Source organism: Palaemon carinicauda, chromosome 25 (assembly GCF_036898095.1).
Source record: "Palaemon carinicauda isolate YSFRI2023 chromosome 25, ASM3689809v2, whole genome shotgun sequence".
Lineage (NCBI taxonomy): Eukaryota > Metazoa > Arthropoda > Malacostraca > Decapoda > Palaemonidae > Palaemon > Palaemon carinicauda.
The window spans coordinates 101206070-101231698 of NC_090749.1; the positions used below are offsets into that span (position 1 = coordinate 101206070).

The 25629-nt window shown below is 41.5% G+C and overlaps 2 protein-coding genes across 3 annotated transcripts in view; one reads left to right on the top strand and one right to left on the bottom strand.

Annotated features, from left to right (window-relative positions):
* Positions 1-21094, top strand: part of uif (sushi, von Willebrand factor type A, EGF and pentraxin domain-containing protein uif) — a 78021-nt gene extending 56927 nt beyond the window's left edge. Inside the window, exons 17-32 of one of the 2 annotated variants that reach the window (XM_068348908.1) lie at positions 167-5282; positions 5405-5573; positions 6964-7209; positions 7902-8034; positions 8283-8597; positions 8962-9177; positions 9712-9903; positions 11832-12034; positions 12691-12759; positions 13844-14012; positions 15404-16220; positions 16364-16467; positions 17037-17201; positions 17478-17616; positions 18110-18223; positions 19684-21094. In XM_068348908.1, coding sequence (XP_068205009.1) covers positions 167-5282; positions 5405-5573; positions 6964-7209; positions 7902-8034; positions 8283-8597; positions 8962-9177; positions 9712-9903; positions 11832-12034; positions 12691-12759; positions 13844-14012; positions 15404-16220; positions 16364-16467; positions 17037-17201; positions 17478-17616; positions 18110-18223; positions 19684-19724 — 8208 coding nt within the window. In that variant the 3' untranslated portion in view covers positions 19725-21094. The remainder of the gene's footprint in view (positions 1-166; positions 5283-5404; positions 5574-6963; positions 7210-7901; positions 8035-8282; positions 8598-8961; positions 9178-9711; positions 9904-11831; positions 12035-12690; positions 12760-13843; positions 14013-15403; positions 16221-16363; positions 16468-17036; positions 17202-17477; positions 17617-18109; positions 18224-19683) is intronic. The other variant, XM_068348909.1, reaches the window with a different exon arrangement.
* The window catches only part of LOC137619168 (fatty acid-binding protein-like), a 39070-nt gene continuing 33394 nt past the window's right edge, over positions 19954-25629 (bottom strand). The window contains exon 6 of the mRNA XM_068349354.1: positions 19954-20109. Within this exon, the coding sequence (XP_068205455.1) occupies positions 19954-20109 (156 nt within the window). The remainder of the gene's footprint in view (positions 20110-25629) is intronic.

The window sequence follows — 25629 nt, forward strand, 5'->3', positions numbered from 1 at the left end:
ACTTCCCCCAATTTTGGGGGTTAGCCGACATCAACAAATAAAACAAAACAAAAAAGGGGACCTCTACTCTCTATATTCCTCCAGCCTGATAGTGTCGTGGTTTTGTAAAATGATGTGCTCTTGTTCGGGTTTTTATCTTAATTCCACTTTTTCCTTTTGATTTCAGAGTGTTCGACTGAATTCCCAACCTGGATGGTGCGGTGCCGTCCCCGTGGCAGGGCGCAACTGGGTGATGGTGGATCTCCGCGTCCCGACAGTGATCATTGGCTTCCGCACCCAGCCCGTCGGACGCTTGGACGGTCAGCTGGCATTTGCAAAATCTATAAGGTTGCAGTATACTGACGACTTGACCGATGTTTTCAGGGAGTACACCAACAACGACGGTTCTCCCGTAGAATTCCGCATCACCTCCGGTGCTTCTCTATCCGTGGTGAACTTGCCCACTCCCGTCGAGGCTCGATTCATTCGTCTCAATTTGGCCGACTACGAGGAAGCTCCCTGCCTCAAGTTCGAACTCATGGGGTGTGCCCGGCAAGACTGCACGGACGTCAACGAGTGCGCCGACAGCAACGGAGGCTGTGACCAGCGCTGCCTCAACTCGCCCGGGTCTTTCTCTTGTCTGTGCAACGTGGGTTACGATCTCTTCACCGAAAATGGAACTGCTGGATTTTACATTGAACCCTCGGAGTCTGGTTTAAGAGACGGCGATATTTACAGGCTCAATAAAACATGCGTTGAGAAAATGTGCCCAACACTAGAGTCGCCAGCTAATGGAGTCCTCCTGGAAACGCGGGACATGTACCATTACGGAGACATAGTCAAATTCCAGTGCAACTTTGGTTACGTTATGTCCGGATCAGACACTTTAACTTGTACCAGCAACGGAGAATGGAATGGAACGTTGCCCGAATGTCGCTACGCTGTGTGCGCACCACTTGGGGATGACCCAGCTCAGGGGTTAACTATCAGTTACCCAGACCCTGAGAATCTAGCTATACCCTTCATGGGAAATATAAGCATCGTGTGCAATCAAGACGGCCGTCCGGCGAGAAACACCATGACTTCAACTTTCCGTGAATGTGTCTATGACCCCCAGCCCGACTTCCCAGATAGTTACTGGCTCTCTGGAATTCCTCCGCAGTGCCCTCGTGTTGACTGTGGCGAGCCGGCGTTAACTCCAGGAGCAACTTACGGGTTCACCGTCGACACAAAGTTCCAGTCTTCCTTCTTCTTCGGCTGCGAGGAAACCTTCAGCTTGGCAGGACAGACCAGCAAGAATGATAATGCAGTGAGATGTCAGGCGGACTCCACCTGGGACTTCGGGGACCTGAGATGTGAAGGTCCCGTTTGTTCCGATCCAGGTCACCCTCCCGACGGCATCCAGATCGCTACCAGTTACGAACAGGGATCAGAGGTGAAATTCGCCTGTACTCGTCCAGGTTACATCCCCATCGTTGACGAGCCCATCCGTTGCATGCGCGAGCCCGAGTGCCGCGTCGTCGTGCCTCTCGGCATCACGTCCGGTAAGATTCCATCGTCTGCCATCAATGCAACGTCGGAGCGAGGAAACTACGAGGCTCATAACATCCGTCTCAATTCGGCCACTGGATGGTGTAGCCAGGAAGAATCCTTCTCCTACGTCACTGTCGATCTCGGCAAAGTTCACAGAATCAAAGCGATCCTAGTCAAGGGCGTCATCACAAACGATGTCGTTGGAAGACCCACCGAGATCCGTTTCTTCTACAAGGAAAGAGGTGAGGATGACTATATGGTATACTTCCCCAACTTCAATTTAACAGCGAGAGACCCCGGCAACTACGGAGAGCTCGCCATGATAACATTCCCCATCGTCGTGACCGCTCGTTTTGTCGTTCTCGGCATCGTGAGCTACGATGAGAATCGCTGTCTCAAGTTTGAACTGATGGGCTGCGAGGACGAACCACCCAGCCAGCGCTTGCTTGGCTTCGATATGGGCTATCCCGTGTGTGTTGACAATGAGCCACCGCAGTTTGCCAATTGCCCCAGTAACCCAATTGTGGTAAAGAAGGGTCCTAAAGGAATCCAACCTGTGGATTTCATAGTTCCTACAGCCATCGACAATTCTGGAATGATAGCTCGCACAGAGATCAAGCCCGCCGGATTCCGTCCACCGATGCATATTTTCGAAGACATGATGGTCGAGTACTACGCTTTCGACTTTGACGGAAACGTCGCCATCTGTCAGATCAACATAACCATCCCAGATGACGTCCCACCCTCAATAACCTGCCCCCAGAGTTATGTGATTGAGCTCGTCGAAGAACAGCAGAACTATCAGGTCAATTTCAATTCCTCCCTAACCTTAAGCGGCGTAAATGTTTCTGATAACAGCGGGGAGTACCAGTTAAGAGTCCTACCCGAAGCCGCCCTCATTTCCGTGGGCGGATACGAAAACGTGACTGTCATTGCAACCGATCCCTCGGGCAACACGGCTTCCTGTAACTTCCAGGTCGCCGTTCAGGCAACTGCCTGCGTTGACTGGGAACTTAAAGAACCGGCCAATGGCCAGCTGAACTGCATTTCCAATTCCCGAGGAGCCGAGTGCACAGCCACCTGCAACCCCGGTTTCCGTTTCACGGACAACATGCCGGAAAAGCGATTCTCCTGCGTCGATAAGACCGAGTGGCAGCCGACTCGCGTCGTGCCAGACTGCGTAAACGAAAACACGGAGGAGGCCAGTTATGACGTCATGGCGGACATCATGTATCGAGCAAACGGGGCTGTGGACCAGAGCTGTCTTACCCAGTATGAATCGCTACTCAATCAATACTACGATAGCTTGAATTCAGTCCTGTCTACCCGTTGCACGAGGGCCGTCAACGTAGACTTCGACGTGAGGTTCCACGACACTATGCTCAAGATCACAGATTCCAATATGGTTCACATCTACTACGTCGTGAGACTTACTCCCACCATTAAGCAAACCAAAATTTACCAATTGTGTGGCTCAACCTTGTCACTGGTATTTGACTTGAGTGTCACAGCATCCTCTGCTGTGATTGAACCAGTCATCAACTTATCGTCGGCCGGTAATGCTTGTCCTCCGATGCGTGCTGCAAACTCCACCGTGTCACAGGGGTTCACTTGCAATGTTGGAGAAGTACTGAACACGGAAACCGGCGAAGTTCCACGTTGTCTCCACTGTCCCGCTGGTGCATACGCTGCCAAAGAGGAGAAGCAGTGTTCTCCTTGCGCCAGGGGTTTTTTCCAAGATCAGAGTCGTCAAGGTTCATGTAAGCAGTGCCCTCCGGGTACTTACACTCGCACTGAAGGCAGCAAATCTTACTCAGACTGTATCCCGGTTTGTGGTTTCGGAACATACTCACCAACCGGGCTTGTGCCATGTCTGAACTGCCCCAGGAATTCTTACACTGAAATACCACCTATCGATGGCTACAAGGAATGCCAGGTCTGTCCTCCAGATACTTTCACTCACGCTTCAGCCACTGCTACGCAGCAACTCTGTCGTCAGAAGTGCAGGCCAGGATATTATTCCGATAATGGCTTAGAGCCTTGCGCGCCTTGTCCACGAAACTACTACCAACCTCTGATCGGCAGCGAAACCTGCTTGGAATGTCCTACGGGTAACAGGACGTTGGAAGAGGGCTCCTCTTCGGAGGACGACTGCAAGCCTGTCACTTGCACCGAGTCGATATGTCAGAATGGCGGCTTATGTCTGTCCCGCCAGCACCAAGCTCAGTGCTACTGTCCAGCTGGGTTCACGGGATTATTCTGCGAGGTCGATGTTGACGAATGTGGGTCAGAGCCATGCTATAATGGAGGTTCGTGTATCGACAGCCCACAAGGGTATAGATGTGAATGTCCCGAGGGCTACACTGGCCTACAGTGTCAAAACGAGGTCAGCGAATGTATCGAGGGGACTTGCCCCGATCGAGCTATGTGTAAAGACGACCCAGGCGTGGGAACATTCGACTGTTTATGCCGTTCTGGATACACTGGCCCTGGATGTAACATCACCGTCAATCCTTGCACGGAGAGCGGAAACCCCTGCCTCAACAGTGCCGCCTGCGTTCCCCTCGATCAGGGTCGTTTCCGCTGCGAATGTTTACCTGGGTGGGAGGGCCGCCTCTGCGAGGTCAACATCGACGATTGTGCCGAGAGACCGTGCCTCTTAAACGCCAACTGTACCGATATGGTCAACGATTTCCGGTGCGACTGCCCCAACGGGTTCACAGGAAAGAGATGTCATATCAAAGTTGATTTGTGCAGGAATTCCCCTTGCCTCCATGGTATATGTGTCGACCGGTTCTTCTCTCACGAATGCATCTGTCATCCAGGCTGGACAGGGGAGCTGTGTGACGTCAACATCGACGACTGTGAATCTGCACCTTGCAAGAATGGAGGTCAGTGTGTTGATAAAGTGGATGGATTCCATTGCGCCTGCGACACTGGCTACACAGGAAAGACTTGTCAGCACACGATTGACGACTGTGCTTCCGAGCCTTGCCAGAATGGCGGGACTTGTATCGACGAACTTGACGGTGTCACCTGCGAATGTCGGCCAGGTTTTGTTGGACTGCAGTGCGAGGCGTCGATTGACGAGTGTATCAGCAATCCGTGCAATCCAGTTGGCACTGAGAAATGCCTCGATCTCGACAATATGTTCAAATGTCATTGTCACGCTGGATACACTGGAGAGTTCTGTGAAAATAACATCAACGAGTGCGCAACAGGCCCCTGTTACAATGGCGGAACATGCGTCGACGGCGTTTCAGATTTTACGTGTACGTGCAACCCGGGGTGGACAGGAAAACGTTGTGAAGTGGACGTTGGCAGCTGCTACGATTCTCCGTGCTTGAACGATGCCGAATGTATCAACTTATTCCAAGACTACTTCTGTGCCTGTCCTTCAGGAACCGATGGAAAACGTTGTCAGGTGACCCCAGAGAGGTGTGTTGGAAATCCCTGCATGAATGGCGCTTCCTGTCAGGACTACGGCTCTGGCCTGAACTGCACCTGCTCCGAGGACTACACCGGCATCGGCTGTCAGTACGAATTCGACGCCTGCGAGGCCGGCCTGTGCGAGAACGGAGCAACGTGCGTGGACCGGGGCGCGGGCTACGAGTGCGTGTGTCCCCCCGGATATACTGGAAGACATTGTGATCAAGACATCATGGACTGCACGCCAACTTCGTGTCCACCGGGAGCTACGTGCATTGATCTGACGAATGATTTTTACTGCAAGTGTCCGTTCAACCTGACGGGAGAAGACTGTAGAAAGGGTGAGTTCATTGAAGAATTTATGCTCTATGTTTATAAACACTCAAGATGATTGTGCCTTACAATACTCTCGAAGATATGATGATATTGGGTTTCCTACTTAATATATTTCCTATATTTTCAGTTATCAACATCAACTACGAACTGAACATCAACGACGAAGGGAAATCATCGAGCGCCTCGCTGGCCACACCATTCAAGATGGGTGGAGCTTCTTCCTTTACTATTGCCCTGTGGGTACAATTTGCAATCCCTGACGACCTAGGCACAATCTTCACTCTCTTCTCTGTCTCGTAAGTGTTGTCCGCTCTGAAGGAAGGAGCTTTCATCTTAATTCTATTTAGACTGGGTAAAGTCTATTTGGGGTGCAGATATCTATGGTTATCTTAGGATACATCCCTGATTATACACGATATCTTCGGATAGTCGCTCCGGGGGTTGGAACCCCGTGATACCTGACAGTAATTCTCTTGTAATATCAATCGCAGAAATATTATACAGTAGGAAGCAGCCGAAGGGAACTTCGATCAGGACGACATGGCTATCTCACCCAAAAATAGATTTTTCCTACGTCAATATCCCTTTTAATTGATGACTATTATTATTATTTTTGTTATTATTATTATTATTATTATTATTATTATTATTATTATTATTATCATTATTATCATTATTATTATTAGCTAAGCTACAAACCCTAGTTGGAAAGCAAAATTCTATAAGCCCAAGGGTTCCAACAGGTTAAATAAGCTAGTGAGGAAAGGAAATGAGGAAATAAATAAACGATATACGAAGTAATGAACAGTTAAATAAAATATTTTAAAAACAATAAACATTAAAACAGATATTTCATATATACCGTAAACTATAAAAAAGACTCATGTCAATCATATTCTTTGAAAATAAGGATTAGATATAGGACCCTTTTAGTGTTTTTAAATTGTGCTGTACAGTATTAGAAAAACTCAAAATCCTAATGAAGAAAATTAGGAATTTTAAGCTTTTTCGGTTTCAATATAAAAGAAAAAGTAAAATGATTCACATGCTATCACTAAACATAGCCAAGTATTGCAAACTTATCAACAGGTCACAATGGTGGAGACGGGTTGATTCCGATTATAAGTACAAAGACCTAAATTTCACAGAAATATGTATAAAAAAAATGTAATCAACTCTCATCTCTCTGTGTGGCCCCGGCGGTAAGTCAACTGGGAACCTCAGTTTCTTTGGACTAAGATCGAATCTACGGCCAACCAGAAGCTATTATCTTGAAGTTGATTTCCCCTTGGGACTCTGATCCCAAAACAGAGAGAATTCTCTTTTAAGAGGTATTCTAGTCTTGGGTAGTGCCATAGCCTCTGTGCCATGGTCTTCCACTATCTGGGATTTGAGTTCACTTTCTTGAGTTCTTGAGGGTACATTCTGCCGCACTGTTCCATCTTATTTCTTTTTCTCTTGCCTTGTTAGGAGTTTTTATAGTTCATATAGGAGATATTTATTTTAATGTTTTTACGCTTCTTAGAATATTTTATTTTTCCTTGTTTCCTTTCCTCACTGGGCTGTTGGAGTCCCTGGCTTTATAGCATCCTGCTTTTCCAACTAGGATTGTAGCTTAGCAAGTAATAATAATAATAATAATTATTGTCCAGTATTTAAATTTCATAATTTTTTTTTCATTTCAAGGAGTCCATACATCCCCTCCGACAAGGAAATTCTGCTCCAAGCGACGAATGCCGGAATCGCCATAGAATTCTTCGACGACCAGAAGGAGTTCGTCACGTTCCGAAACAACATCCCAGTTAACGATGGACAGTGGCACCACGTGGCGCTGGTCTGGGACGGCGAGGCTGGAACCCTGACGCTCACAACCGACGCCGTGGTTGTGGCCCAGGTCGAGAACTTTGGCCAAGGGAAGGAATTGCCTATGTAGTGAGTACTGTACTCCTTATTGTCTATTTTGAAAATTTATAAAGAATAGTTATATTTTGCAATTTGTTTTAGAAACTCATACGTCTGAAAGGAGGCATTCGTATGAATCTACCAAGTGTAACAATAAAATGAGAATGAGAAATATAATGTAACATCACTCACTTGACAATCAACAGAAAGTCCCAACTTTACAAACTTATTAAGTTCCAAGAAGCTGTTTGTAAGTTGAATGTCGTTAAGTTTTGGCCTAAGGTTAAATTTCGAGCACATTTTGGTATATATTTTTTTTTTTAAATTGGTCTAACAGCCTTAATTTTTGTCATAGAGAGGTCAGGTTGGTCTCATTCTTTTGGAAAATGCCTGAAGTTTCTCATAAGTTATCAAAAACATGTAAATAAAAGTGTTTTACAAGAACGTTCCAGTACGTCCTTTGGGATGAAAGGGTTAAATATTTTTATTACTGTACTTCATCATGAACTTCTAATACAGTATCTGAGGTTTACAATTTCAATTGGATTTGTGTTTGTACATCTCAAAATGTTTGCAAATTGAGGACCATCTGATGTAACTAATTTACTCTACAGGCTTTTAAAATATTCTAGTCAGTCAGTTCACGAAATTAAAGTTCCAGATATGTATTTGCTTGACACGTGCTGTTATTTTATTAACGATCAATTTTCAACTCTCCGCAGCGGTTGGGTGACTCTTGGTTCGGCGAGTACGCATCCACCCGGGTACACCAATGAACGAGGGTTCCACGGTCGCATTGCTCGTCTGAACGCCTGGAACAGGCCGCTTGATTTCCGCACCGAAATTCCAAAAATGGTGAGGGATTTGATATTCATTGTAATCTTGACAATAAAACTGAGAAATTTTTATTTCCACAATATAATTTTTTTATTTGGTGTTGCAATATTCAGAAAATTATTAAGTTTGAAGACCACATTTGCCTTTCTAAAATTGCAGAGGTCAGCAAAAGAGATGTGTCTGGATACATTGTAATGACAACACTGTGATAATTAAAAATCCTCGACTGAAACTTTGAAAAACTAACGGTTTTATTCTTACGACAGGTTCGATCATGCATGAATTCACCCGTCATATTCAACGGCCTCCTTCTCCGCTGGACCGGGTACGACAAAGTTGTGGGCAACGTGGAGAGAGTCGGACCGTCGACGTGCGGACAGTACGTGTGCCCGCCGGGCTACACGGGCGACTGCACGGTCCTCGAGAGAGACAAGACTCCTCCCAGGGTTGACCACTGCCCAGGAGACATTTGGGTCATCACCCAAAATGGTTCTAAAGTCGTCGACTGGGACGAGCCACAATTTTCCGATAACATCGGCATTGTACAAAGTATCGACAAATCGGGATATTCTCCAGGCCAGGTTTGTAACTTCAACTGTCACCTTATTGGTTTTTTTTTGCTGTAGTCCGCAGAATTGGAAGTCTTATGGCTACTTTTAACCTCATGTTTTTGTTAAGTGTTGAATGACACCTAATATTTTTTAGGGCAAATCTAAACAAGTTATAGTTTGCTATTGCAATACATAAAAATGTGTATATACTGTACTTAATGTAATACCTCAGTGAAGTTTCTCAAAAAGTACATTAATTAAATGATCTTATATCCAGCCATAATGGTACAGATAGCATGCAGTACTATACTTTTTTAATGCAAGTTAATAAATAAAAAAGGAGTTGAATTGATATGACATTATAAAATTATCCTTTTATTGATTTTATTCCCAGGCCTTCACATGGGGAACATATCGTGTTGCACGCGTGGCTTACGACGCAGCCGGAAACTCGGCGACGTGCTCCTTCAACATCTACGTACTCCAGGACTTCTGCCCCACCTTAGAGGACCCTGTAGGTGGAGTACAACGCTGCTCCAACTGGGGACCAGGTGGCAGGTTCAAGGTCTGCAAGATTGAGTGTGATGAAGGACTGAAGTTCTCTACACAGGTGAATAATTTTATTAATAATGTAATCAATATACAATAGCTGCAAGTTAATCCTTTTATTAGTAATGTAATATACAATCGCAGCGAAATTTAGAATATATTTTTGAAAATTGTTTTGGTTAATCCAATACATGTAATAAATATTGTTAACCCCTTTTACCCCCAAGCTATTTGGAACTTTCCAACCCTTAACCCCCAGGCGTTTTCTTCTTCAAGCACATTTTGCAATATATTTTTTTTCTAAATTGCTCTAACAGCCTTAATTTTTGTCATAGAGAGGTCAGGTTGGTCTCATTCTCATAAAGTTATCAAAAAATTGCAAAAAAATGTTAATACCAGTTTTTTGCAAGGACGTACCAGTACGTCCATGGGGGTAAACGGATGAGTTTTGTGAAATGTACCAGTACGTCCATTGGGGGTAAAAGGGTTAATGATTATAAAAAAACATATGTTAAGACAAAACATAAATTTTATTCTCCATTTGATGGCATAAATTAGTTATACCAACACATACCATTTCGTCTTCACCCTACAGGTCCCCGATTTCTACACGTGCGGCGCGGAAGGTTTCTGGAGGCCGACTTCGGATCCTGCGCACAAACTAGTCTACCCCGCTTGTTCTCCCGCTACCGCAGCCCAAAGGGTCTTCAAGATCGACATGCAGTTCCCGTCCTCCGTCATCTGTAACGCAGCCGGCCAGAATGTCCTGAGTGAAAAAATAAAACACGTAAGTTAATTTACTTATTATGACAGTAAATAAGGCGTCGTTTGATATCTAGTCGGAAAAGTAGCGAGTTGGGAGTTTATATTTGTTATCATTAGCCAGATCCCCAAAGAAAATTCTAACAAATTGACAGGAACTTATTTTTCATAACAAGAAATCCTGAATATACAATATAAAATTTGTGACTTTGCAGTTCTTATATCAGTAAGGTATTGGAAATTTACTCAATATTATTTTGCTCTACATCCACAGTGAATTTAAACAGTAACGAAAATAGAAAACTGTATTAAGCAAGTTATAGTTTAATCCCCCTAAAAATTTGATTAAGAAATTCCTTTTTTTTTTTTTTATTGATATAGATATAAAAACTATGATGTCAAAATCTAGCTAGGGTATTACAGAAACTTGTGATGCATTGAAACTTTACGATGCCTTTGAATCAACACCAACATCCTTGGATAGAATAATGCTACTCACAACTTTAAATGACCTGATGTTTAAGGTTTTGTGTTCTAGCAATCAGAAATTCCTCTCTGCCTTTACATAATTGTAAAATTAAATTTTGTACACTGAATTAAACCAGCAATTCAGCATTTACAATTATTCTTTGCAAATGTAGTGATGAAAATCAGATTTGCAGTAAATATGGAAATATCAGGGGAAAACGGCCTAATTAAAAATGGCAGAATTCAGGTAGAACGTCCACGAGATTAAAACGTACAACGTGATGAATTATAAGAATTTGATGTCGCCGTGGTTGTTTAACTTGTATGTTGATGGAGTGGTGAGAGAGGTGAATGCTCGAGTGCTTGGACGAGGATTAAAACTGGTAGACGAGAATGACCATGAATGGGAGGTAAATCAGTTGTTGTTTGCGGATGATACTGTACTGGTTGCAGACACAGAAGAGAAGCTTGGACGATTAGTGACAGAATTTGGAAGTGTGTGTGAGAGAGGGAAGTTGAGAGTTAATGTGGGTAAGAGTAAGGTTATGAGATGTACGAGAAGGGAAGGTGGTGCAAGGTTGAATGTCATGTTGAATGGAGAGTTACTTGAGGTGGATCAGTTTAAGTACTTGGGGTCTGTTGTTGCAGCAAATGGTGGAGTGGAAGCAGATGTACGTCAGAGAGTGAATGAAGGTTGCAAAGTGTTGGGGGCAGTTAAGGGAGTAGTAAAAAATAGAGGGTTGGGCATGAATGTAAAGAGAGTTCTATATGAGAAAGTGATTGTACCAACTGTGATGTATGGATCGGAGTTGTGGGGAATGAAAGTGATGGAGAGACAGAAATTGAATGTGTTTGAGATGAAGTGTCTAAGGAGTATGGCTGGTGTATCTCGAGTAGATAGGGTTAGGAACGAAGTGGTGAGGGAGAGAACGGGTGTAAGAAATGAGTTAGCAGCTAGAGTGGATATGAATGTGTTGAGGTGGTTTGGCCATGTTGAGAGAATGGAAAGTGGCTGTCTGCTAAAGGTGATGAATGCAAGAGTTGATGGGAGAAGTACAAGAGGAAGGCCAAGGTTTGGGTGGATGGATGGTGTGAAGAAAGCTCTGGGTGATAGGAGGATAGATGTGAGAGAGGCAAGAGAGCGTGCTAGAAATAGGAATGAATGGCGAGCGATTGTGACGCAGTTCCGGTAGGCCCTGCTGCTTCCTCCGGTGCCTTAGATGATCGCGGAGGTAGCAGCAGTAGGGGATTCAGCATTATGAAGCTTCATCTGTAGTGGATAATGTGGGAGGGTGGGCTGTGACACCCTAGCAGTACCAGCTGAACTCGGTTGAGTCCATTGTTAGGCTGGGAGGAACGTAGAGAGTAGAGGTCCTCTTTTTGTTTTTGTTCCTTGTTGTCGGCTACCCCCCAAAATTGGGGGAAGTGCCATGGTATATGTATGTATCATAAGAATTTGAACATTTCTTTCTTGTATCCATTCAGGCTCTTAACAAACTCAACGCCGATTGGAACTTCTGTACCGACACCGTCGCGTCCAGCGGTATGTGCAACGGGCTGAACGTGGCCGTCGACTGTTCGAGGAGGAACAGAATCGCCCGCGATGTCAGCGAGGAACGGGAGAGGCGCCAGACGCCACCCGCCAGCGATGACGTGTACGACGTGAAGATCACGTTCCCGTCGGCCAAGTGAGTACTTTCTCTCGATTGTCTAGGGGGTTTCAGACAATCTCCCGATGGTGAAAGAGGTTTCTTATTTGCTATTTACTTGAAGGTTGTATGTTTGGCAGTTCCTCCGATGATTGAAATATAGAACCTGTTATTAAAATATGTCAGATGAAAGCAGTAACATGCCAAAACACCAATGTTTAGTAATCATTCATAACACTTGACAGTTTACACGTAGCACGTTTTAAAAAATACACAACCTGTTTCAGTTCATGTTCTCTTCACAGAGTAGTTTGAAATAAGGATAAACATTTGTATACGGTAGTGCACAGTATATGAAATATACCTTTAGATCATTAGTGTAGAAAGCTTTTTCCATCAATCAACATGGGATAAGGACACACACAAATCTTTGGAAGAAAATAGCTTCTAAAAGGTAGTGTGATATAGTATTGTGCTGACTCAAGGAAGACATTTATTGTAGTTATGGCAAATATAGGCATAAAAGCTGTAGTCATGACAGTCGAACACAAACAGCTACTGAAACAAATACAATACGGTGCTGTTGACATGAACAGGATGTATCCGATATGTTATTGCACTGTCACTCAATGAAACAAAGCCACTGACAAGTCAATGATGCAATGTTAATGAGTTATCCCCGCCCACTTCTGTAGCTCACGGATGCAGAGAGAGACAGAACAGGCTTACCAGTATAACTTAGAGGTTTCCTTCGCCGCCAACAAGTAAGACCGAAGGGAAATGCCTTGTAGTTGCTCACAGCTATAGTAAGGCTTCAGTGGCAGGCAAAAGCTATTAACAGGATATTGCCGATTAGTTTATAATGTAGTGTATTTGTACGTAGAGCAATCTTTGTGTGGGGTGTGGTGTGTATCGTGCAGAAAGCAGAGCTTCCTCAAGTACTTCGAATTGGTGTTCTGTAGGGTGTGGTTTTACGCAAACAGTTATTAACCATCCGCGGTCAGGTGGTGCTACGCTGTGAAATTAACTCTCCACAGTCACTGGGTGTCACACTGAAATTAACAAGCATTTAGATGTCTAACTTATACAACTCATGCTTTAATGGATGTCGGTAGGTGTAGCAGACGAAGGGTGACTGGATTTATATTACTAGCTGTGCAAATTGCTCAAAAGGTAGTATATGGTTTATCTTTTTCGCTTTTGATTTCTAGATCTGCTTCCACAGGACGCGGAATCTGTCGGCTCGCAAACAATAGAGATATCATACCACAACTCAATGATATTTCCTCTAATCAATTTAATATCTCCACCGATTCCACACGGAAGTAATTCATGCTTATCCATTTACAAACGGCATTAATACAATCAGTTCATCTGAACTAGCTTATGTGTTTTGTGCTGGTGAATGAATATTTATAGTTGACACATTATGTTCAAATGTGTAAAATAACTATAAAAATCAATTTTAGTTTGTGTGAATGTTGCAAGTTGCCATCTTTTAAGTATAGAGTGAGTTCCTCAGTCTATGATATTTTACAAAAATATAAATTGGCTGTTCGGTTATACTTTCTTTTCATGTCATATTTCTTATGATTGCAAATAAAATTATGTAAGATAAAATATAAGTACCTTTTCTATTGAATACATAATGTGAAGTCCATATTTTGCCTTTTGTAGTCAAAAGTAATCACCAGAAATTAAATAACTGTGGCATATTGGATCCAGATTTAACAAAACCATTCTATTATAGTTTATAATATCCTCTATTAGTTTTATCAGTGCTTCGTAATGTGTGTGTGTTTATCGGTTATTTTATCTCGTGAGTAATATGTAAATTAATTCCCTCAGTGACCCCGTCACCAACAAGAATACAGATCTGAAAGCCACCGTCAGAGACCTGATCGAACAGATCATTCTGCAAAATGACGAATTTGACGTACGTGACGCGCTTCCCAACGTGGTGCCCGATCCCTCGTCACTCCAACTCACCTCCGAATACTCCTGCCCTGTCGGAAAGGTACGTCCTGTCTGTGTGTAAAGATAGGTGCCCTGTTCTCGGTTTAATTCCATCGCTTCTGTTTTGTAGGATTCAAGATGTTTCCAAAGAGAAAATTGTGTTCAGCTACATTGGGTGTAAGAAAGAAATTGTACAAACATCTATCTGTTACTAAATGGACCAGTAATATTGATCTTTCATAGGGTAAATGTGCCAGTAAAGTAACAAAATCGAAATACTTATTTTCTATTTATAAGTCTTGAGTTAATTGAAAAGTTTTTATTATTTTACTCACCCTGAGGAAAAAACTCTTCCATTGTAATTGAAGATTCAATGGAGTTATTGATATCTTGTGTTTAAAACTGGATTGAAGTATCTCAACAAATAACTGTAAATTTGCACTTAAATAATTGCTGACATGGTCACATTGAGAGATCGGGTTTAAGATACGTTCTTCTAAGGTCCTAAACTCACTACAATTCTTCATTGATCAAGGGGGTTAACTACTGCAATATATTGTTCAGTGGCTACTTTCCTCTTGGTAAGGGTGAAAGAGACTTTAGCTATGGTAAGCAGCTCTTCTAGAAGGACACTCCAAAATCAAACCATTGTTTTCTAGTCTTGGGTAGTGCCATAGCCTCTATACCATGGTCTTCCACTGTCTTGGGTTAGAGTTCTCTTGCTTGAGGGTACACTCGGGCATGCTATTATACCTTATTTCTCTTCCTCTTGTTTTTATGAAGTTTTAATAGTTTATATATGATAGATCTCTAATTTAATATTGTTAATGATCTTAAAATATTTTATTATGATTGCTATTTCTTCTCGTAGTTTATTTCCTCGTTTCCTTTCCTCACTGGGCTATTTTTCCCTGTTGGAGCCCTTGGACTTATGTCATCATGCTTTTCCAATTAGGGTTGTAGCTTAGCTAGTAATAATAATAATAATAACACGCTAGTCTCGGTAATGGACATCCTTTTCAACAGAGTTGGTACATTGTTCGCCTTTCAAAATTCTATTGAAACTGGAGAACTGCTAAAAAAAATAGCCCTTTCAGTCTAATTCACTATTTCTCACAATTTAGTGTATAGTAATATGTTGGGAATCATGTTCTTCTCTTTAAACAAAACTGGAAAACTGGTGTTCTTCATGTTACTACTGTGTATTCTTTGTTTGTCTTTAGATGTGTTTATATTGCTCCTGTAACCTGATATTTTACAGGCAGAGATTAAAGAATAATGTTCAGTTAATCATTGCACCAATTTATGATTTGAACATTTCAAATGTTTCAACACATTTAGAAAATATGAAAGCAGTAGTCGGTGAATTTGTTAAAATATGAAACGTAAGAATTTACAAATGATTTATTAGTTTCAAAGTAATACCACTTTCATTAAATTACATTTCCCCAGGTTGTAGTTGGCAGCGAGTGTGTCGATTGCTCTCCGGGTACATACTACGATAGAGAGAGCAAGGTCTGCAAGATTTGCGAATCTGGCAGTTACCAGAACGAGCTTGGCCAGGTGGCCTGCAAAGCTTGTCCTGAAATAGCTGGACGTCAAGGAGTGACCAAGACCTCCGGGGCTCGCTCCGTCGAAGAATGCCAAGAACGCTGTGCTGCCGGCAGGTACTTCGACGAAGAACTAGGCGTCTGTCGGTCGTGCGGATACGGTTACTTCCAACCAGAGGAAGGAAAGTTCTCTTGCCAGAGATGCGAACGAGGTCGCACCACACGAACCAACGACGCCGTCTCGGCCTCGGAGTGCCGGGACGAGTGCGAGTCCGGTCAGGAGATTGGAACGACAGGCTCCTGCGATCCTTGCCCTCGCGGCAGATACCGTACCAAGGGCATCCACGCTGCATGCATCAGGTGCCCAGAATCTCGCACCACTCTGCAGTCTGGTGCTGCTACGGTTGAAGAGTGTAACCTGAAGATTTGCATTGCCGGAACTTTCCTGTCGAACTTGAACTCTGTCTACGAGTGCTTGCCCTGTCCTAAGGGGACATACCAACCTAAAGGAGAGCAGACTTCTTGCATCGAGTGCCCGCAGGACACGTCGACAGCCGATGTAGGCTCCACCTCGGCCAGCGATTGCTCCAACCCTTGCGAAGTTCACGGAGAGAAGATGCACTGCGATCCAAATGCTCTTTGCCTATTCATAGAGGAATCCAATGACTTTGACTGTCAGTGCAAACCCGGATACAATGGAACTGGCAAAGAATGCTTTGGTTAGTAAATCCTAATTTTTTTATTTTGATCTTTTTCAAACTTTAAACATTAAATCTTTAATGGTCTTAAAGGGAGGAATTGAATACTTTAATCTTTTCATTGCAATTTCATTTTGTTAAATATTTTACTTTTGACATTGCAGACAAGTGTGACAACTATTGCGACAACAACGGTATGTGCAAAAAGGACGAAGAAGGTAATCCTTCATGCGTGTGCGTTGGGTCGTTTACTGGCAGTCAGTGCAAGGTAAGGCGAATAGCTTATTCTTATGAAAATTTACCATGACTTGTCTTTCTAAAATATTTTTAGAGATAGCTCACTATTATAATAGTGAACTTGCACCAATACAGAAATTGGGAAAATTTCTGAAGTTCATCTCGCCATTATTGTTTGATGTGACAGCTGTTAGTAATGTAAAAATTTTTTTGTATTCAAGTTCCCAATTTTAATATATCAATAGAGGCGTTCACAATACCAAAGATCTCCAGGAGCCGAGTGGGAAAACTCAAAATCGCAAGAAAAACGTGTTTGGAAATTGGCAGTTTTCAAACACTCATATCTTGGCAATTTATAAACAAATTCTAAAAAGTTTTGGAATCTAAGTATATCAGAGTACCTTTTTTTAATATGAAAAGAAGATTGTTTTTCAAGAGACATTGAAGCAATAAAAAACAATAGCACTTTGAACTCTGGAGCCCCCTTGTATTGTGAATGCTTCCACATCCTAATATGATTTCATTGTCTTCAAATAAAACTTACCATTGTGCCATTTCTCCTGTCCAAGAAACTTAAAGTATTTTCAATGATATTTACAGGTCAAGAGCGACTTCACATACATTGCCGGTGGAATCGCTGGAGCCGTCGTATTCTTCATCCTCATCGCTCTTCTCGTATGGATGATTTGCATTCGCGCCACGAGACGAAGGGAGCCGAAGAAGGGATTCTTCAATCAACCTTCCACAGATCCAAATGGCTCTCAGGTAAGATTGATCGATTTAAAGTTTTCTGGCATCCTGACGTCTAAGGTCGTTGACGTCGACCTCGAGTAGGAAGCATTTCATTGCTTTTCTTGCTTACTGCGTTAAATTATATATTTGATACAATATCTGAGAACAGTTGGATTGGGGTTTGTCTCTCCCAATATTTGTATAAGTTGAGGACCTTCATCGCAAAGAAGTTGAAGCGAAAACATCGATAGGTCGAGGCATCTCACAGCTTTAGAGTTCATGATTTAACAATGATTATAATCTCCCCAGGTCAACTTCTACTACGGAGCTCCAGCTGCCTACGCCGAGAGCATCGCCCCCTCGCACCACTCGACGTACGCCCATTACTACGACGATGAGGAAGATGCTTGGGAGATGCCAAATTTCTACAACGAGACTTACATGAAGAGTATGTCTTGAGTCATCCTGTCGTCCGCCCCAAAACCTCCCCCCTCCTCCTCCCATCTCTACCGTCACAAACCCCCTTCTCTCCTCCATAGTCCTGAACTGCTCTGCCTTTAAAAAATCCAGCTTGAGTGTTACTATCTTGATCTTATAGTCATCATTGTAGAATGTTAGAACTGTCAGTTTTCCATGGTTTCAGCATTGTAAATTATTCTAAAGTCTTAAATAGCTTCTCTAATACTGTAGCCTAGAGCTGATGTCTAATAGTCCCTGCATAGTTTAGTCAACTGATTTTGAACTGACACACACGTAGAGACCTCTTTATCTTAGGGTAGTCAAAGGCAGCTTGGAATCATTCTAAAAAAGCTTCAATAAAGTTCTTGCTAAAATTGATATGATATGATGCATAAATCTAAAGAGACAATATTAACCAAAAATAATCTATAAGAGATTTAACTGGAAAAATAGTGGTAACTAACTTGCCTTCCTCAAACCAGCTGGCTTCCAAAACGGGGCAGGAAACAGCCTGGCCCGCTCCAATGCTTCGATCTACGGCAACAAGGAAGACCTCTACGACCGTCTACGTAAGCACGCATATCAGGGAAAGAAAGGTGAGGAGGACTGAGCCCCACAACCAGACCCCCCCTAATCAGCATTAAAAAAGTCTTCAAAGTTATGTGCATGTGAATAAGTAGAGAAAGAATGGAGAAATATATATGTAATCACTTGGAAGGTTTGCTTGTATAAGACTTGCAGTATTAGCATGGGCCATTGTTTGTACAGTAGCTGCAATTGCTTTAAGCGAGCATGGAGTACTGTCCAGCCATCTTGTTTAGTTTAATCCTGGAAGGAAACTTTGCGAGTGTTACCCAAGAATTTATGGCATGATTTTAATGCTATATACAGTGGGGCAGTGCTATTTATAGAAGAATGCATGCATTCTTGACTTGACGTAGTTCTTCCGAACTCACCTGACAATACAGTGCATGTGTCTTAGACATTTGACAGAATAAACTATACTCAGCTGCTGATAAACAGTAGTAACATTTTGAAGAGGAACTGTGGTAAAGAACAGATTGTATGTTGGTGCGTGTAAATATGACGACAGGACTCACAGACAAACTGACAACGCAGGAATGACAATTAGCATGTGAACACGCATGAAGTATGACAATACAAAAATACTTTACCCACAAAGGAAATATTCTCTTTAATGTAACTGTAAAGTGACTAACCAAGATAGGTATTTTACGGTAACAGATTTGTCAACACAGTATTTGTAGATATTTATGAACCAGGTTTTTCTTTTTTGCCATTTATATCTTAAACGAGGACAATTTTTTCAACCTGTCGGGTGCATTAAAGTACTGGACGATCTTGTTAAGCATGATTTATCTGGTCTTTCACTTACTCATTATGAGCTTGCAGTCTTTCTTCTCATTTGTAACAACTCCTTTTACTTCCCCCACTAAGCTGTACTTTGTTATAAACCTAAAAACGCAATGCGGAACATCAAATCTCTACCTAAAAACAGTTGCATTTACTGACCCCTAAAGCATGTGCATTATATTATACTGCATGAAAGAAAGCGTTATCGTTATGCATGACACCTTAGCATGTAATGAACTGGAATCGATATGTGTGTCTCCTTTTAATGGTATTAAGACTACAATACTGTTTTTTTTTTCCTCTGTTAAAAAAGGTACTCATAATACTCATTTGGATTAAGATTAAACTTTTTCTTCTGCTGTGAAATACCCAAGGTTATTGACATAGGCATGGTGGAATATTTTGGCAGCTTTATAAAGTCTTAGGGTTATAAAGTTAAAAATTTACCTACCCTGAATTTTCAAGTTTATCTTTTTTCGGGTATTGGAAAACGAAATGTCAAGTCGGATTTTTCTTATAAAAGCAAATATTAAAGGCACTTCTCTTACTGTAACTCTGTCTTATCTTATTAAATTACCAGTTGATCTTCTCAGTATCTGTTAATTATTTTCTCTCGTCAGTCTCAGCGAGTCCACATTCAATTTTACCTTCGTACTACATTCTGTTTTGATTTCCTCTACAGATAAAGACGAAACAGGTGACAGTGACGATCAAGTCCGTTGACTCGGAATAATATCTTAGAAAATCCTTGCAATTGTTCGTCCAGCTCTGGAGAACTGGCGACGAGTCTGTAAAAATTATTGTCTCATCCGAGACGGAAAAAAAAAAAAAATAGGGTGTCAAATTAATAAGAACTATAGTTAAAAGAAAAAAGGACGGCATTATCTCTTACATATCACAGTTTTACTGATGTATTGTATTATAAAAAGCTTAAAAAAGGGTGCCTTTTCAGCTACTTCCCGGCAAAACTGGAACTAGCGGTTAGAGAGCGGCTAATGCGTGCTATTGTACGTTGTTTACGCACGCCTTGGCCTCTGACTAACTTTTCCCCAGTGTTCCTCTTAACCAGATAGCCAGATTTTGTAAAGGCAGAGCCAGATTCAGAGTCCTGAAAATGATAAGAGAAAATATATATATATTTTATAAAACCACAACTTTCTCGTTAGGATTATGTATTGACGTTTGGATGAATTCCCCAGTGATGAGTGTTACGTAACTGTGAAAATGTGATTCTTTGCTGTTTGGTCCGCTGCCGGTCCCCCCCCCCCCCAACCTTTTTCCCGTTTTACTTTGAACTCCCAAAGTTCACTGTCCGGTTAATTTCCGGTGCTGTCGGAATTAAACTAAGTTCCAACGTTGCTTATTAAAATAACTCCTCTATCTGTAACCTTCAGAATAATAATACAATTATCTGTACATACAGATATAGTGAATATGTACTGTATATAGTACTGTACACTGTATATATTCTCATGCAATTGTTAATTTTCTCACACAATTTAAATTTTGTTGATCAAAATTCCATTAAAAACAAATCATATATTCGCCAAGATTTCTTTTTTACGTCTTAGACGCAAAGTTTGAGACCCAAAGATGAACCTCAGTCTCTCCTCAGTTTAATTTGCTGGAAGGTGGCCCAACAGCACTGATTATATTTCAAGCTTTTTACTTGAAACTGTCAATACAATTTATTTATTGTACATCACTGTGAAATTCACGGTGCAATTGTTAGCGTGTGTGTGTGTGCGCGGCTGAACTGTTATATGTTGTAAGACTGATCGCGATTGGATTCTCACGCTGAATGAACGTACACTTTTTCAGTTGTTAAGTTTTGGGAAATGTGAGGATGTACCGGATGTTAGAAATGTCAGTTTTTATACGAAAATAAACACTTTTATATAAGTTTTTGAATGCCATCTAACACGTTGATGTAGGTTTTTGTATAATAAAAAAAATGTTCTATTAGGACATGTTTTAGTCCTGCTCAAGATTGTGAATACACTTGAAATGTCATGTCATATATTTCTATATTGTAATATTAACATGGATCTTTTGTAAGATGTAAGTTACACGTAAATAAACCAATTTATATACGTTGGATTTTCAAGACGTCCTCTACCATTGCCTTTTTAGAATGTAGATACAGTAATCGCTTCGTTAACGCAGGTGTTACAGTCTATGAAAATCTCTGAAATACTGTACTTTATTACTTTTATAATTTGAATATATTAATTTTATTAATTTTATATATTTAAGCTTATATAAACTCTACTTAACCCTTTTACCACCAAAGGACGTACTGGTACGTTTCACAAAACTCATCCCTTTACCCCCGTGGACGTACCGGTACGTCTTTGCAAAAAACTGCTATATACATTTATTTTTGCATATTTCTGATAATTTTTTGAGAAACTTACGGCATTTTCTAAAAGAATGAGACCAACCTGACCTCTCTATGACGAAAATTAAGGCTGTTAGAGCAATTTTAAAAAAATATACTGCAAAATGTTCTTGGAAAAAAAATAACCCCCTGGGGGTTAAGGGTTGGAAAGTTCCAAATAGCCTGGGGGTAAAAGGGGTTAATCTTATGACCCTATTCTACAATCAAACACTTTTTTTCTAACTTGGTTACTTTTAAATCTAGCTGTCACATTTTACCGCAAAAATAATTACAATCTAATAAATATATATAACTATCAGCTGCAGAAACATGCAATATATAAAGTATTTAGCGATATAAATTTACACATCCAGAAAAATCTACGAAGCACCGGGTGCAGTAGGTAACCTGCTATATGATGAGGGATTACTGTACTTGTAAATATTATATCCATATTCTATAGAGTATTCAAATATATAATAAAATATAGACTTGTCCTGATGTCTTAGGGATTGCCAAAGGGGATACTGAAATGATGAGGGTAGCCTAATGTGAGTTAACTTTCCCAGTATTAGACATATGAAGAATCTAGATTGCAAGAAACTATGAAAAAGGTACTATAATACTAGAGAAACTGTGAAACAATGGTTTAAAATTATTTCAAGGGTTTCAGATCGGAAATAAAAATTTGAGCGGTACTCAGTTCTGAGTAGATTGGATTTACATTATCGTAAATTTTCCTTGTAATTTGTATCTTTAATTATGCAAACCTGAGTTTTTTATATCAGTTTCTAAATATGCAAACCTTGAGTTTTTTTATCAGTAGGATTTCTTCAAAAGCTAGATCAGCAATTTAATATTTAAAAGAAAAAAAACGTTACAACTACCAAGGTTTTGCAGGAAAGAAACGCCCACCCGATAATCAGCGAGACGAGAACTCTTGACCTTGGGCAGGAAGCGAAACTTAAAAGTTAGGAAAATATCAATTACTTAAATTTTGTGATTTGTTCCTGCACAAATACAAACTACTGTTCTTTAACATGAGACATGCTTTGGAAGGAAGTTCCCTACAAAGTCTGACTGGTTCAAACTTCCCCAGAAATGATAATCTACCTGGTCATATAAAGGAGCAAAGGTGATAACTATGCCAACATCCTTACAGCTTAAGCATAGGTATGGTAAAGGTATTAGGTTAGGCCCTTACCTAAGGTTAACCCTTTTACCCCCAAAGGACGTACTGGTACGTTTCACAAAACTCATCCCTTTACGTCCTTGCAAAAAAATGCTATAAAAATTTTTTTTTTCATATTTTTGATAATTTTTTTGAGAAACTTCAGGCATTTTCCAAGAGAATGAGACCAACCTGACCTCTCTATGACAAAAATTAGGGCTGTTAGAGCAATTTAAAAAAAATATACTGCAAAATGTTCTGGGGAAAAAATAACCCCCTGGGGGTTAAGGGTTGGAAATTTCCAAATAGCCTAGGGGTAAAAGGGTTAACTTGCACTTGGTCACAGGCAGATCTCCAATATGAGATGTGGTTTTTAGAATGTATACATAGTTATTATAAGTGGATAACAAAACATTCTATCCATGCTTCCCCTAAACTTGAAAGATGGGAGATATTTCTCCACATGTACCATCAATGTTGCTATATGAAACTCGCCTACATTCGACATTTGTTCCAAAGGGAGAAAGAAGACAAGTAGAGGGCTTATGTAGTTAACGCTATCTTAAACAAGATGCTTCTTGTCCCGTGAGGGAATTGGGCTATTTACACAATGGTGAGCAGCCACCACATGACTAAAGAAGGCTTCACAGAGTCAAATGGTTTTTCAAAAACTTTTTTTTGAAGAGATTGTTTGAATGTGTGAAGAGGATTAGCCCCATTTGGTTATCAAACACATTGGTCAAACAGTTTGAAGGAAGTCTGATCAAGCCTGACTTGAGTGAGGGGATTCATTCATCCACAAACCATTTGCATGTGAGAACAAGCGTCAAATATCGAACACGCCTCAGCCGATCCATATAATGTATATTCATTCATCCATCCGCAAATAATTACGCCAGTCATCTGGCTCTAATTCCAAATCGACAAGCAAGTTGGTATGTGAAAGTTGATTTTTCTTCTTATTTCTTCAACAGCCACATCTTCATCCACTTTGATTGTCTTTTTTCCTCAGTGCCACCGCTAAGCCAATGGTAACCAAATCGTCTTGGATGACAGGAATATCTTTGCTTCACATACAGTGCGTGTCACACCAAGTCGAGGACTGAGGTTTGACGTACGTTTGGTTTGACTGTCTGACACCTCTTCAACCGTTTGACAAGCAGGTTGGACTACTGGGTTTGACGAACGGTTTGACTGTGTAAAAGCCCCTTATGGGGAAAGGCATCCAAGGTACTCCACTGAGTGATGGTACCCCTAGAGGCGAGGCCGACAGAGAAGAGTGGGTCGCTGAAGTAGTTCTCTCGGCACCTCGAGAAGGAGCATCATCAGACCAGGATATCATTCAGTCTGTGGCCATCTGGGATCCATAAGGGTTATCATGGGACCTAATGTCATTAACACGCTATTGCTTATAGATAAAGACAGATTTACTCAGTACAATTGCACATGTTACATATGCTAAGTAGTAAGCTTAAAAAGGGATTTTGACAAAGGAAAAATCTATTTCTGGGGAGATAATGGTGACGTCCGGTGAAAAGAGTCCTTCCTTACACTTTTCTGATATAAATACTTCCAAATATACCAGAGAAAGTTAAAAGTATGGAATGCAGAGGTTACTACCCTCGCGTGAGCACCCAGTGAGCGTCGTGTATAAAGCAGGGGAGTGTGAAAACCACTATTCACAGGCTGTCTTCCATTTAGATAATTCCTTCATCAAAGGGAAGGGCCGTAACAGAGGCCCTAGCTACCTTACCTGAGCCACCCCACCGACGCCTGACACTAGCGACATCTGTACTACAGTATATCCTTCTGTTGGACTTCGTAAGCGTCATATTCTTCATTTTTGTGCTGCTTGTTTTTTCACTGTTTCGTGAAGTTTTTCGTCATGGCTGAAGCTATTCTTGCTCCTGCACCAATGTTAAGTACCATAGATTGTTTTTGACAGATTTTTTAGTACCGGGCTAGTGTTAACTTAATTCTTTTTAGTGTTGTTAGTGCGACCAGCTTTTTGCCTTCCACGGCGTTGGCAGCCATAGTTATATGAATCATGGTTAAACCCAAGAATACAGAGTATATACCATGACATGCACAATACAGCCAAGTATAGCACAAGAAAGAGCCATGGATTTTATTTCCATTGTTGTTCTTAATCGGGCAGAAGGGAGGATAGGCATATATCCAAGGGTGTTGGAATGCATCCTTGAATAACCCCCAAGGATCTGAAGTGAGAGAGCAGAACACATCGATGATTTTTCTGTTTAGATGTATGGCAAACGGCTTGATTGACCACAATCCTAAAAAAGGCAAGAAACTTTTCTGCCACGTGAAGTTTCAGGGACTTCTCCGTGCCTACAATCTGCGTCTGGTGCCTGTACATTCTTCTAGACCGGAATGAACTTAGCCGATAGCTCCATAGCGTTGTCTATTGCCCAGATGTGTAACTGGTTTGTCATCTTTGTTAAGACTGCACAAGACAGTCTCTCCTTGTTGTAGACATACTGTACGACAGTGTTGTCGCTTATCAGCACTACCGAGTGTCCGGTCAAAATATCTTGGAATGCACGCAGTGCCAGGAATGCTGTTTGCAGGTGCTGCTCTAGTGACACTACACTTCTGAAGCAACTAGGTCCTCCAGCTGTGCGCCCAACTCCTTGGATGCATCAGAGAACAGAAGCATTTCTAGATGTTGATAGTCGAGTGGCACTTGCCTGGTGAGGATTTTGTCATTCAGAAAAAGTACTTTTGTACCTCCTCTTCCACTGGCAAAGGATGAGATGGAAGATTGCAGGCTGTCAACCAGTGACACTTCAGACACCACTGAAATGATTGTGGTTGGAAAACCCGTGCGGAACAAGTTTCTCCAGCGAGGAAAGACGTTCCAGAAGACGCTGCCACATCCGAGCTAAGTGTTTTCCCTTGAACAAGAACGGTTGTTTTACTTCTGTGATGTGATCATCTGAAGGAAAGACTTTCACTGCTGCAAAGTCTATCAGCATCCCAGGATACTTCATCCTCTGTTTGGGTATAAGACTCAACTTTTCCCAATTCATAACTGAACTCACATTGCAACAAAAAGG